The sequence below is a fragment of the Genypterus blacodes genome, unplaced genomic scaffold, assembly GCF_046128005.1.
Source record: "Genypterus blacodes isolate CSIRO-AG114 ecotype Tasmania unplaced genomic scaffold, CSIRO-AGI_Gbla_v1 ptg000129l_1, whole genome shotgun sequence".
NCBI lineage: Eukaryota > Metazoa > Chordata > Actinopteri > Ophidiiformes > Ophidiidae > Genypterus > Genypterus blacodes.
Window position 1 is genome coordinate 892,439 of NW_027466931.1, and position 13,165 is coordinate 905,603.

General features: G+C 40.9%; 2 protein-coding genes and 1 long non-coding RNA gene across 10 annotated transcripts in view; all 3 read right to left on the reverse strand.

Annotated features, from left to right (window-relative positions):
- LOC143010626 (myelin-oligodendrocyte glycoprotein-like) overlaps window positions 1-13,165 on the reverse strand; it is a 92,427-nt gene that overhangs the window by 33,957 nt on the left and 45,305 nt on the right. For 2 of the 8 annotated variants that reach the window (XM_076163004.1, XM_076163005.1), the window contains exons 5-6: window positions 12,417-12,476; window positions 34-258 (exon numbers count right to left, since the gene is read on the reverse strand). The exons of 4 other annotated variants lie outside the window; for them this stretch is intronic. In XM_076163004.1, coding sequence (XP_076019119.1) covers window positions 34-258; window positions 12,417-12,476 — 285 coding nt within the window. Of the gene's footprint in view, window positions 1-33; window positions 259-11,243; window positions 11,912-11,996; window positions 12,174-12,416; window positions 12,477-13,165 lie in introns of those variants that run through there. 2 more of the 8 variants (XM_076163009.1, XM_076163013.1) reach the window with 2 other exon arrangements.
- On the reverse strand, window positions 267-2,145 carry LOC143010645 (uncharacterized). Its single transcript, XR_012964826.1, has 3 exons — window positions 2,005-2,145; window positions 909-1,241; window positions 267-574 (listed from the first exon to the last, which is right to left on the reverse strand). It is a non-coding gene; the product is annotated as an uncharacterized LOC143010645 (long non-coding RNA).
- LOC143010637 (uncharacterized) lies at window positions 5,319-8,283 on the reverse strand. The gene is made up of 5 exons (XM_076163048.1): window positions 8,149-8,283; window positions 7,027-7,359; window positions 6,557-6,616; window positions 6,119-6,313; window positions 5,319-6,033 (listed from the first exon to the last, which is right to left on the reverse strand). Exons 1-5 carry the CDS (start codon window positions 8,198-8,200, stop codon window positions 5,897-5,899), a joined length of 777 nt encoding a protein of 258 aa, XP_076019163.1. The 5' UTR covers window positions 8,201-8,283; the 3' UTR covers window positions 5,319-5,896.

Genomic DNA, 13,165 nt, shown 5'->3' on the forward strand with positions numbered 1-13,165 from the left:
TATAAATGAAATACATAATATAAACTCACAAACCTGTTTCACTCCCTCTGCACTTGGGCTTTATCCACTTTGTGTAAATGGCATCAGCAAAAGCACCAACAGCAAAAGCACCAACAGCAAAAGCACCAGCAAAAGCAACAACAACAGTCAAAGCACCAACAGCACCAACAACAACAGCAACAACAGCAATAACATCACCAAAGCCAAAACCAGCACCATCATCAGCACCAGCACTCTTGGTGGGCTCAACGTTGTCGGCTGAAAGATTTGAGGAAGATATTTTGCTTCATTCTCATGTTATCAGCTTTGTTTCCAATAAAACACACATCATTCATCTTTACATCCATCTATACCGCTTTCCTGTTCATCAAAGTAGCTTAATCAATATCCATGAGGTCATGCAGATCCTGTTCCTTAGCATTACAGGATAATATCATCAGATAATTATCTTGTGGCCGAGCTCACAGTTTGCGTTACAAAACAGATGGTTTTCTTCAGAAAAACATTTACTTACTGGGATTTCCCGGCGGTGTTATTTTCTTGTTGTTCTGTTCCTTCTTCTCACTTTTCTCCTCTGTGAAAAAAATAAAAAATTGTCTTACCATTAAGAAAAGAATTAGGTGAATGTTGATCCACAACCTGGCATGATTGAGGACAGACTGCACGTCCAACATCCGATAAGGCTGATATTCAGCCCGACACTAAAACATGTCGCTTATGACCTAATTGGGTTAAAATCATAGTGTCTGTCCAGGTGACGACAATCTAATAAAGTCAATGTACTGAGGTTGTGGGTATTCAAGTCTGTAACTTTAATGTTAAGCATATTGGTTGGATTAAAGAGCAAAACAATACTGCCCAAAATGTGGACCTTGTGACTGTTTGATCCATGTTTCTGTTGTACTTACCAACCAGGAGTGTTATGATGGCTCTAAATGACTTTCCACCGCGTTCAACATGACATGTGTAATCTCCTGCATCGGTCTTGTTGACTGATTGGAGTGTGACTGAGATGTTTCCAGACTTCTTGTTTCCTGAAAATGTTACTCTCTTGCTGAATTCCTTTGCCTGGTCTTTGGCATTTTCCTTTTGATTCCGATGGACCCAAACAGTCTGATCATTGAAACACCATTCCACCATATCCTGCTCTAGATCGGTTGGAGGCTCCAGGTGGCACAGAAGGACAGCGTTCTCACCAACAGCTGCTCTAATTGGCTGATCTGGTACAATCAGCTTCATAGCTGTGGAAACAGTTTCAGCTCTTGAAATCTCCACATTTTATTAAATTGTGTGTGTGTGTGTGTGTGTGTGTGTGTGTGAGAGAGAGAGATAAACACAATATTAATTACTGGACTAATACCAATAATAGTAACTATAATATATTACAGTACAAACATATGCAATGTCATCATAATATAATATAATAATATAAACTTATTGGAAGTCGCTTTGGATAAAAGCGTCTGCTAAATGACCGTAATGTAATGTAATGTAATATAATGAAACTACAACCATTTTGAGCAAAGAATTTGACATTTTGGGAATGGAAATGATTCCGTTTTAAAATGGAGGCTCCCTGAACTCAGACAGGAATAACCAGTTTAGGATAACCAGACACTGTACGTAAAGAATTAACAAACGCTGCCTTTAATAATAAATAATAATCAATCTGCACACTGCAGGGAAACAGAATTATTAAATCTGGAATTTGATCACATTGAATTAGTGTTGAAAGTTGGTCGGTGGCAGAAGAGCCATAAACTTCCATTTTGTATTTGGAGGAAAAACACACAGCGTTCTGATTTTCTCCTTACACACTGTCAAAATTAAAGTAAAAGAAATTGCAATAATTTAAATATGTGTATGTGTTTGTCAGAGGTGAACATAAAAGTCAGGGGTAAATGTTTATAGGATTAAGGACGGAATTCACGACGTGTCGGGGAATCAGGAAAAGTGACGCAGATCAAAGTGAGTAAGTGTTTATTAAAGTGTTACAATTCTTACCTTGTGTCTGTGCCAGAGAGAAAAGACAAACGGTCAGCAACATTCTGTCCATGTTCAATGCGACACTACCAGTACCACTAATACTACAATGCAACAGAATTCAAGGGACATGGAAGCAAAATTAGTTCCGCTTTTACTTTTACTAGAGTAGTTTGCTTGTAATACCAAACTTGTAATACCTGTTTTAGCTTGTGATACCGGTGATAAACTTGTGATACCAATTTTAGCCATGAGAAGGCATGAGTGAACGGTTTTTGGGGGCAGACGCGAGGCTTCACCCAGCTTAGACTTCATCAGAAATATTATTCCTGAAAAATTCTTTGAATAAGAGCTTGAAGAATTATTTTTCTAACCCTAACCTGTAAAATTCACCATTGCGTGGCACTGAATATAATCAGAAATTACTGCTCACAGATATCCTCATATGACATTATGATCGCTTATAAATTGTCTTACAGGGGTTCCAATAGGCCAGTGGTTCTCAAACTTTTTACATCACGTACCACCTCAGAAAATATTTGGCTCTCCAAGTACCATCACTATGGCCGATGTTAAAATACAGTAGCGTAGGCCGAGCCTCTTCAGCTGCTATACAAGGTGCACACAGGAAGCACATTTATTCCTCATTAGGATATTATTTATTTTGATCATTGGTACTAGAACTCTCTCAAAAAAACACAAACAGCAGAACATTAATAAAAAAGTGCATTTCACTCAAAAACACAAACAGCAGAACATTAATAAAAAAGTGCATTTCACTCAAAAACACTAACAGCAGAACATTAATAAAAAGTGCATTTCACTCAAAAACACAAACAGCAGAACATTAATAAAAAAGTGCATTTCACTCAAAAACACTAACAGCAGAACATTAATAAAAAGTGCATTTCACTCAAAAACACAAACAACTGTACTTCAAACACACAAAGCCTTTTGTCTATTATACTATTTATAACTCTTATAGGCCTAATGAGAAGGGTGTGCCTGCAGTCCTTTGATGTCTGGGTCAATGGAGGTAAGTTTCAGTCTCAGGTTGGGCTCAGCATCCATCCTGCTTCTGTATTTTGTTTTTATGACAGCAAGTGAAGAGAAGCCTTTCTCGCACAGATATGTGGTCACAAAAGGAAGCAGAAAGCGAACGGCCTTGTCTGAAAGTGCAGGGTACTCACTGTGTTGCTTGATCCAAAAGTCCAACAGTGGCTGCTTCCTGAAAGCAGTCTTCAATGTTTCATCACAAGACAAGTCTATTAAACTTTCCTGCTCACCTACAGTGAAGTCCTTTGTTATTTCAGAGGTTTCGATGTTGAGCGGATTTCTCATCCCGTTGTTCCCTTCGGCCATCACTGGGAAATATTCCCCGAACTGATGTCTGAGTAAGACAAGGTGTGCAACAATGTTGTCCCTGACTCCATTTTCAAGGGCCAGGTCATTGTCAGACAAAAAGCTCTCCAAAGCAGGGAAAGCTGAAACATCACCTGCCCTGACCTTGATTTCGAACACCTCCATCTTTATAAGCAGTGCGTTAATTTTGTCCTGCACATCAAACACATTGATGGAGAGTCCCTGTAGCCCCAAATTTAGTTTGTTTAAACGAGAGAAAATGTCTGACAAGTATGCCAGTTGATTGAGCCACACACTAAAACAGGGGAGAATGCATCGGCCTGGACTTAATAAAGTTCACAGTTTTCACAGCCGTGTCCAGCACAGACTTCAACTCCTCAGGCATCTACTTCACCGCCAGTGCCTCACGATGAATGTTGCAGTGAGTCCATCTCATCTCTGGCGCCACCTCAGGAATTCGAGCTGCTACTCCGCTGTGGGGACCTGTCATCGCCCTGGCGCCGTCTGTGCAGGCTCCAACACACTTTTTCCAATCAAGCCCATTTTCTTGCACAAAGGCGTCCAGGAGCTTGAATATGTGCTCTGCTGTAGTTCTGGTCTGCAGTGGTTCACAGAACAGAAAGTCCTCCTGAGCTGCACCATCGTGCTCACACCTAACATAAACAAGTAAATTGGCCAAACCGGCAACATCGGTGGTCTCGTCCATTTGGATGGAATAAAAGCGACTATTTTAAATGTGTCCAATTAGCGTCTTCTTTACGTCATCCGCCATCGCTCCTATTCTCCGCGACACTGTGTCATTGGAGAGTGGCACCAAATTTAACTGTTTGGCGATCTTCTTGCCACACATAATCTGAACCATCTCCTTTCGCTAAAGGTAAACACAGCTGTTCGCCGGTAGTGTGCGGCTTACCAGCTTTGGCGATGCGATGGCTGGCCCGATAAGAAGCCTCCTGTGCTTTTACCACAGGTGTACCATGGAGCTGAATTGGGCTTTTTGACTGCCTCAGTTCATCACGTTTCCTTACAAAAAACTCCACTGGTTTGTCTTTCATTCATCATAGTACCTAACTTATTGCACTTCTACTCTAGCTCTAGTTATGCTCTTAGCTGTTGGTTTAGGAAGGAAATGCGATTACGATTTCTTGTGACCTGAAGTTCTTTTATCTACCTTTGTTGAACACACTTATTGTAAGTCGCTTTGGATAAAAGCGTCTGCTAAATGATCGTAATGTAATGTAATGTCTTTCAGCAATGTGTGTTTTGTTGAAAGATGCCGCTTAAGATGCGATGGCTTCATGGAGTCATTGCTGAGAACATCGCCACATAACACACATTGAGGTTTTGGCTCGTCCTCCGTCCCGCTCCAGCTGGATCTAAAAATGCTCCAACTTTCAAAAAAGCAAGTCAAATCAATCATCTTTGTATGATGGTATGACCTTCTCTCCTTCATCATCCGGTACTTCAAATGTAAGAAACAAAAGCCCTGAATCTGCTGTCTGTGCTGATGCTGTGTGTTATGTAAGAACTGTAAACCCGCTGTAAATGTAAATAAATGGTTGGTTATCATAATTCTCATGCGCTGACAATATTTTCCTGCTTAAATTGAATAAGTTTCAGTAATCTCAAAGATTTACACGGGTGAGAGCAGGAAAAGCTTGCAGAGTGTTTGTAGTTTTTGATTGTATAGGTGTGAACTTTTCAGTCAGGCCGCTGTTGATTTGCTTTTTCCATTTGCAAATATTAAACAAATAACAAAACTTACATTTCCTTGCAAATCACAAAAGAGCATTTGAGTGTTTACTGTCAGTAACTATGGGGATTGTGGGTAATGAAAGTAGGTGATGGGTATTTCTCAGAAACGGAAATAAAGACGAAGCGCCACGCCCCACAAAAACATGTCCATCAGAAGAAGAACATCATGTTTTACAGAAGAGATATGAGATTTCTGGTTTTGGTTTTATTAATAGGGAATAAGCAGTTATTCAGGCATCAGATTCAGGCGTTTGCTTGTTTAACATAATCGTAGCACTCAATTGAGTTCTGTGATTCTGGGAATCATGTGACTAGGGGGCGGGGCTTCAGTTTTATTGGCTCCAATCCAGGTCAACCCATCATGACCATCAAAGGAGGAAGTCTCTTTAATGTGCTGGAGCCTGAATATGGAACTGTACGCTCTGTGTTAAACAGACAACCAGCCGGTGTCAGTAGATCATTGTTGTTATTTTTATCCGTGCCCAGTTTATAATATTTGTGTACCAACTGGAAACTGTTCCAACAGATCAGCTCAGTTTAATAACCTGTACACACACATTTACAGATGATACCCTTTCTTTTTCTCAGCATTTTTGTCAACATTTTTCGAACAAAATTAAGAGACACACAAGATGCCTTGTGTTGAGGCAGCACCACAGGCTGTTAGGGAGTGTGTAGTGAGATTCACATTATTCACTGACAATTCATATTGGAAACACTTACATTCACCTTTTCAACATTTACATGTGTTTTGCTTAAAGCTGCCAACGGAATCCCTCAGCTTGTGTTGGAGGTTCTATCTGGCCCTAGTCTTAAGTTGTGGCTTTAAGGGACTACTTTTCCTGTTTTTCAGACTCTGTGAAGCAGGACCTCCCATGGCCACCGCTTCTGGTTGTGGCGGCAGACTCACTGTTTCAGCCTCCGGATGAGTTCCTGAGAGGGAAACACTGGTCAGCAGATTCCAGCAGATGATACTGTCATACTGTATAAATGAAATACATAATATAAACTCACAAACCTGTTTCACTCCCTCTGCACTTGGGCTTTTTCCACTTTCTGTAAATGGCAACAGCACCAACAACAGCAACAGCAAAAGCACCAACAGCAAAAGCACCAACAGCACCAACAACAACAGCAACAGCAATAACAACACCAAAGCCAACACCAGCACCAACTACAGCACCAGCACTCTTGGTGGGCTCAATGTTGTCCGCTGAAAGATTTGAGGAAGATATTTTGCTTCATTCTCATGTTATCAGCTTTGTTTCCAATAAAACACACATCATTCATCCTTACATCCATCTATGTTCATCAAAGTAGCTTAATCAATATCCATGATGTCATGCAGATCCTGTTCCTTAGCATTACAGGATAATATCATCAGATAATTATCTTGTGGCCAAGCTCACAGTTTGCGTTACAAAACAGATGGTTCTCTTCAGAAGAACTTACTTACTGGGATTTCCCGGCGGTGTTATATTCTTGTTGTTCTGTTCCTTCTTCTCACTTTTCTCCTCTGTGAAAAAAATAAAAAATTGTCTTACCATTAAGAAAAGAATTAGGTGAATGTTGATCCACAACCTGGCATGATTGAGGACAGAAGACAGGGCGTGTAATAGCGCCACTAACATCCTTCTGTCAGAATGCTGCTGGGGGAAAACACAACACACCCTCACACTGCACGTCCAACATCCGATAAGGCTGATATTCAGCCCGACACTAAAACATGTCGCTAACGACCTAATTGGGTTAAAATCATAGTGTCTGTCCAGGTGACGACAATCTAATAAAGTCAATGTACTGAGGTTGTGGGTATTCAAGTCTGTAACTTTAATGTTTAGCATATCGGTTGGATTAAAGAGCAAAACAATACTGCCCAAAATGTGGACCTTGTGACTGTTTGATCCATATTTCTGTTGTACTTACCAACCAGGAGTGTTATGATGGCTCTAAATGACTTTCCACCGCGTTCTACATGACATGTGTAATCTCCTTCATCGGTCTTGGTGACTGATTGGAGTGTGACTGAGATGTTTCCAGACTTCTTGTTTCCTGAAAATGTTACTCTCTTGCTGAATTGCTTTGCCTGGTCCATGGTATTTTCCTTTTTATTCCGATAGACCCAAACAGTCTGATCATTGAAACTCCACTCCACCATATCCTGCTCTAGATCGGTTGGAGGCTCCAGGTGGCACAGAAGAACAGCGTTCTCACCAACAGCTGCTCTAATTGGCTGATCTGGAACAATCAGCGTTATATCTGTGGAAACAGTTTCAGCTCTTGAAATCTCCACATTTTATTAAATTGTGTGTGTGTGTGTGTGTGTGTGTGTGTGTGTGTGTGTGTGTGTGTGTGTGTGTGTGTGTGTGTGTGTGTGTTTGTGTGTGTGAGAGAGAGAAATAAACACAATATTAATTACTGGACTAATACCAATAATAGTAACTATAATATATTACAGTACAAACATATGCAATGTCATCATAATATAATATAATAATATAACGCACTTATTGGAAGTCGCTTTGGATAAAAGCGTCTGCTAAATGACCGTAATGTAATGTAATGTAATATAATGAAACTACAACCACTTTGAGTAAAGAATTTGACATTTTGTGAATGGAAATGATTCCGTTTTAAAATGGAGGCTCCCTGAACTCAGACAGGAATAACCAGTTTAGGATAACCAGACACTGTACGTAAAGAATTAACAAACGCTGCCTTTAATAATAAATAATAATCAATCTGCCCACTGCAGGGAAACAGAATTATTAAATCTGGAATTTGATCACATTGAATTAGTGTTAAAAGTTGGTCGGTGGCAGAAGAGCCATAAACTTCCAGTTTGTATTTGGAGGAAAAACACACAGCGTCCTGATTTTCTCCTTACAAACTGTCAAAATTGTGTGTATGTGTTTGTCAGAGGTGAACATAAAAGTCAGGGGTAAATGTTTATAGGAGTAAGGACGGAATTCACGACGTGTCGGGGAATCAGGAAAAGTGACGCAGATCAAAGTGAGTAAGTGTTTATTAAAGTGTTACAATTCTTACCTTGTGTCTGTGCCGGAGAGAAAAGACAAACGGTCAGCAACATTCTGTCCATGTTCAATGCGACACTACCAGTACCACTAATACTACAATACCACAGAGTTCCAGGGACATGGAAGCCAAATTAGTTCCGCTTTTACTTTTTATCAGAGTAGTTTGCTTGTAATACCAAACTTGTAATACCTGTTTTAGCTTGTGATACCGTAGATATACTTGGGATACCAATTTTAGCCACGAGAAGGCATGAGTGAACGGTTTTTGGGGACAGACGCGAGGCTTCACCCAGCTTAGACTTCATCAGAAATATTATTCCTGAAAAATTCTTTGAATAAGAGCTTGAAGAATTATTTTTCTAACCCTAACCTGTAAAATTCACCATTGCGTGGCACTGAATATAATCATTAATAAAACCACCTCAGAAAATATTTGGCTCTCCAAGTACCATCACTATGGCCGATGTTACAATACAGTAGCGTAGGCCGAGCCTCTTCAGCTGCTATACAAGGTGCACACAGGAAGCACATTTATTCCTCATTAGGATATTATTTATTTTGATCATTGGTACTAGAACTCTCTCAAAAAAACACAAACAGCAGAACATTAATAAAAAAGTGCATTTCACTCAAAAACACAAACAACTGTACTTCAAACACACACAGCCTTTTGTCTATTATACTATTTATAACTCTTATAGGCCTAATGAGAAGGGTGTGCCTGCCTCTGTTCACACAGTCCTTTGATGTCTGGGTCAATGGAGGTAAGTTTCAGTCTCAGGTTGGGCTCAGCATCCATCCTGCTTCTGTATTTTGTTTTTATGACAGCAAGTGAAGAGAAGCCTTTCTCGCACAGATATGTGGTCACAAAAGGAAGCAGAAAGCGAACAGCCTTGTCTGAAAGTGCAGGGTACTCACTGTGTTGCTTGATCCAAAAGTCCAACAGTGGCTGCTTCCTGAAAGCAGTCTTCAATGTTTCATCACAAGACAAGTCTATTAAACTTTCCTGCTCACCTACAGTGAAGTCCTTTGTTATTTCAGAGGTTTCGATGTTGAGCGGATTTCTCATCCCGTTGTTCCCTTCGACCATCACTGGGAAATATTCCCCGAACTGATGTCTGAGTAAGACAAGGTGTGCAACAATGTTGTCCCTGACTCCATTTTCAAGGGCCAGGTCATTGTCAGACAAAAAGCTCTCCAAAGCAGGGAAAGCTGAAACATCACCTGCCCTGACCTTGATTTCGAACACCTCCATCTTTTTAAGCAGTGCGTTAATTTTGTCCTGCACATCAAACACATTGATGGAGAGTCCCTGTAGCCCCAAATTTAGTTTGTTTAAACGAGAGAAAATGTCTGACAAGTATGCCAGTTGACTGAGCCACACACTAAAACAGGCGAGAATGCATCGGCCTGGACTTAATAAAGTTCACAGTTTTCACAGCCGTCTCCAGCACAGACTTCAACTCATCAGGCATCTACTTCACCGCCAGTGCCTGACGATGAATGTTGCAGTGAGTCCATCTCATCTCTGGCGCCACCTCAGGAATCTCGAGCTGCTACTCCGCTGTGGGGTCCTGTCATCGCCCTGGCGCCGTCTGTGTAGGCTCCAACACACTTTTTCCAATCAAGCCCATTTTCTTGCACAAAGGCGTCCAGGAGCTTGAATATGTGCTCTGCTGTAGTTCTGGTCTGCAGTGGTTCACAGAACAGAAAGTCCTCCTGAGCTGCACCATCGTGCTCATACCTAACATATACAAGTAAATTGGCCAAACCGGCAACATCGGTGGTCTCGTCCAGTTGGATGGAATAAAAGCTCCTATTTTAAATGTGTCGAATTAGCGTCTTCTTTACGTCATCCGCCATCGCTCCTATTCTCCGCGACACTGTGTCATTGGAGAGTGGCACCAAATTTAACTGTTTGCCGATCTTCTCGCCACACATAATCTGAACCATCTCCTTTCGCTAAAGGTAAACACAGCTGTTCGCCGGTAGTGTGCGGCTTACCAGCTTTGGCGATGCGATGGCTGGCCCGATAAGAAGCCTCCTGTGCTTTAACCACAGGTGTACCATGGAGCTGAATTGGGCTTTTTGACTGCCTCAGTTCATCACGTTTCCTTACAAAACACTCCACTGGTTTGTCTTTCATTCATCATAGTACCTAACTTATTGCACTTCTACTCTAGCTCTAGTTATGCTCTTAGCTGTTGGTTTAGGAAGGAAATGCGCTTATGATTTCTTGTGACCTGAAGTTCTTTTATCTACCTTTGTTGAACACACTTATTGTAAGGTGCTTTGGATAAAAGCGTCTGCTAAATGATCGTAATGTAATGTAATGTCTTTCAGCAATGTGTGTTTTGTTGAAAGATGCCGCTTAAGATGCGATGGCTTCATGGAGTCATTGCTGAGAACATCGCCACATAACACACATTGAGGTTTTGGCTCGTCCTCCGTCCCGCTCCAGCTGGATCTAAAAATGCTCCAACTTTCAAAAAAGCAAGTCAAATCAATCATCTTTGTATGATGGTATGACCTTCTCTCCTTCATCATCCGGTACTTCAAATGTAAGAAACAAAAGCCCTGAGTCTGCTGTCTGTGCTGATGCTGTGTGTTATGTAAGAACTGTAAACCCGCTGTAAATGTAAACAAATGGTTGGTTATCATAATTCTCATGCGCTGACAATATTTTCCTGCTTAAATTGAATAAGTTTCAGTAATCTCAAAGATTTACACGGGTGAGAGCAGGAAAAGCTTGCAGAGTGTTTGTGGTTTTTGATTGTATAGGTGTGAACTTTTCAGTCAGGCTGCTGTTGATTTGCTTTTTCCATTTGCAAATATTAAACAAATAACAAAACTTAAATTTCCTTGCAAATCACAAAAGAGCATTTGAGTGTTTACTGTCAGTAACTATGGGGATTGTGGGTAATGAAAGTAGGTGATGGGTATTTCTCAGAAACGGAAATAAAGACGAAGCGCCACGCCCCACAAAAACATGTCCATCAGAAGAAGAACATCATGTTTTACAGAAGAGATATGAGATTTCTGGTTTTGGTTTTATTAATAGGGAATAAGCAGTTATTCAGGCATCAGATTCAGGTGTTTGCTTGTTTAACATAATCGTAGCACTCAATTCTGTGATTCTGGGAATCATGTGACTAGGGGGCGGGGCTTCAGGTTTATTGGCTCTAATCCAGGTCAACCCATCATGACCATCAAAGGAGGAAGTCTCTTTAATGTGCTGGAGCCTGAATATGGAACTGTACGCTCTGTGTTAAACAGACAACCAGCCGGTGTCAGTAGATCATTGTTGTTATTTTTATCCGTGCCCAGTTTATAATATTTGTGTACCAACTGGAAACTGTTCCAACAGATCAGCTCAGTTTAATAACCTGTACACACACATTTACAGATGATACCCTTTCTTTTTCTCCGCATTTTTGTCAACATTTTTCGAAAAAATTAAGAGACACACAAGATGCCTCGTGTTGAGGCAGCACCACAGGCTGTTAGGGAGTGTGTAGTGAGATTCACATTATTCACTGACAATTCATATTGGAAACACTTACATTCACCTTTTCAACATTTACATGTGTTTTGCTTAAAGCTGCCAACGGAATCCCTCAGCTTGTGTTGGAGGTTCTATCTGGCCCTAGTCTTAAGTTGTGGCTTTAAGGGACTACTTTTCCTGTTTTTCAGACTCTGTGAAGCAGGACCTCCCATGGCCACCGCTTCTGGTTGTGGCGGCAGACTCACTGTTTCAGCCTCCGGATGAGTTCCTGAGAGGGAAACACTGGTCAGCAGATTCCAGCAGATGATACTGTCATACTGTATAAATGAAATACATAATATAAACTCACAAACCTGTTTCACTCCCTCTGCATTTGGGCTTTTTCCACTTTCTGTGAATGGCATCAGCAAAAGCACCAACAGCAAAAGCACCAACAGCACCAACAACAACAGCAACAGCAATAACAACACCAAAGCCAACACCAGCACCAACTACAGCACCAGCACTCTTGGTGGGCTCAATGTTGTCCGCTGAAAGATTTGAGGAAGATATTTTGCTTCATTCTCATGTTATCAGCTTTGTTTCCAATAAAACACACATCATTCATCTTTACATCCATCTATGTTCATCAAAGTAGCTTAATCAATATCCATGATGTCATGCAGATCCTGTTCCTTAGCATTACAGGATAATATCATCAGATAATTATCTTGTGGCCGAGCTCACAGTTTGCGTTACAAAACAGATGGTTCTCTTCAGAAGAACTTACTTACTGGGATTTCCCAGCGGTGTTATATTCTTGTTGTTCTGTTCCTTCTTCTCACTTTTCTCCTCTGTGAAAAAAATAAAAAATTGTCTTACCATTAAGAAAAGAATTAGGTGAATGTTGATCCACAACCTGGCATGATTGAGGACAGAAGACAGGGCGTGTAATAGCGCCACTAACATCCTTCTGTCAGAATGCTGCTGGGGGAAAACACAACACACCCTCACACTGCACGTCCAACATCCGATAAGGCTGATATTCAGCCCGACACTAAAACATGTCGCTAACGACCTAATTGGGTTAAAATCATAGTGTCTGTCCAGGTGACGACAATCTAATAAAGTCAATGTACTGAGGTTGTGGGTATTCAAGTCTGTAACTTTAATGTTTAGCATATCGGTTGGATTAAAGAGCAAAACAATACTGCCCAAAATGTGGACCTTGTGACTGTTTGATCCATATTTCTGTTGTACTTACCAACCAGGAGTGTTATGTTGGCTCTAAATGACTTTCCACCGCGTTCAACATGACGTGTAATTTCCTTCATCGGTCTTGTTGACTGATTGGAGTGTGACTGAGATGTTTCCAGACTTCTTGTTTCCTGAAAATGTTACTCTCTTGCTGAATTGCTTTGCCTGGTCCATGGTATTTTCCTTTTTATTCCGATAGACCCAAACAGTCTGATCATTGAAACTCCACTCCACCATATCCTGCTCTAGATCGGTTGGAGGCTCCAGGTGGCACAGAAGAACAGCG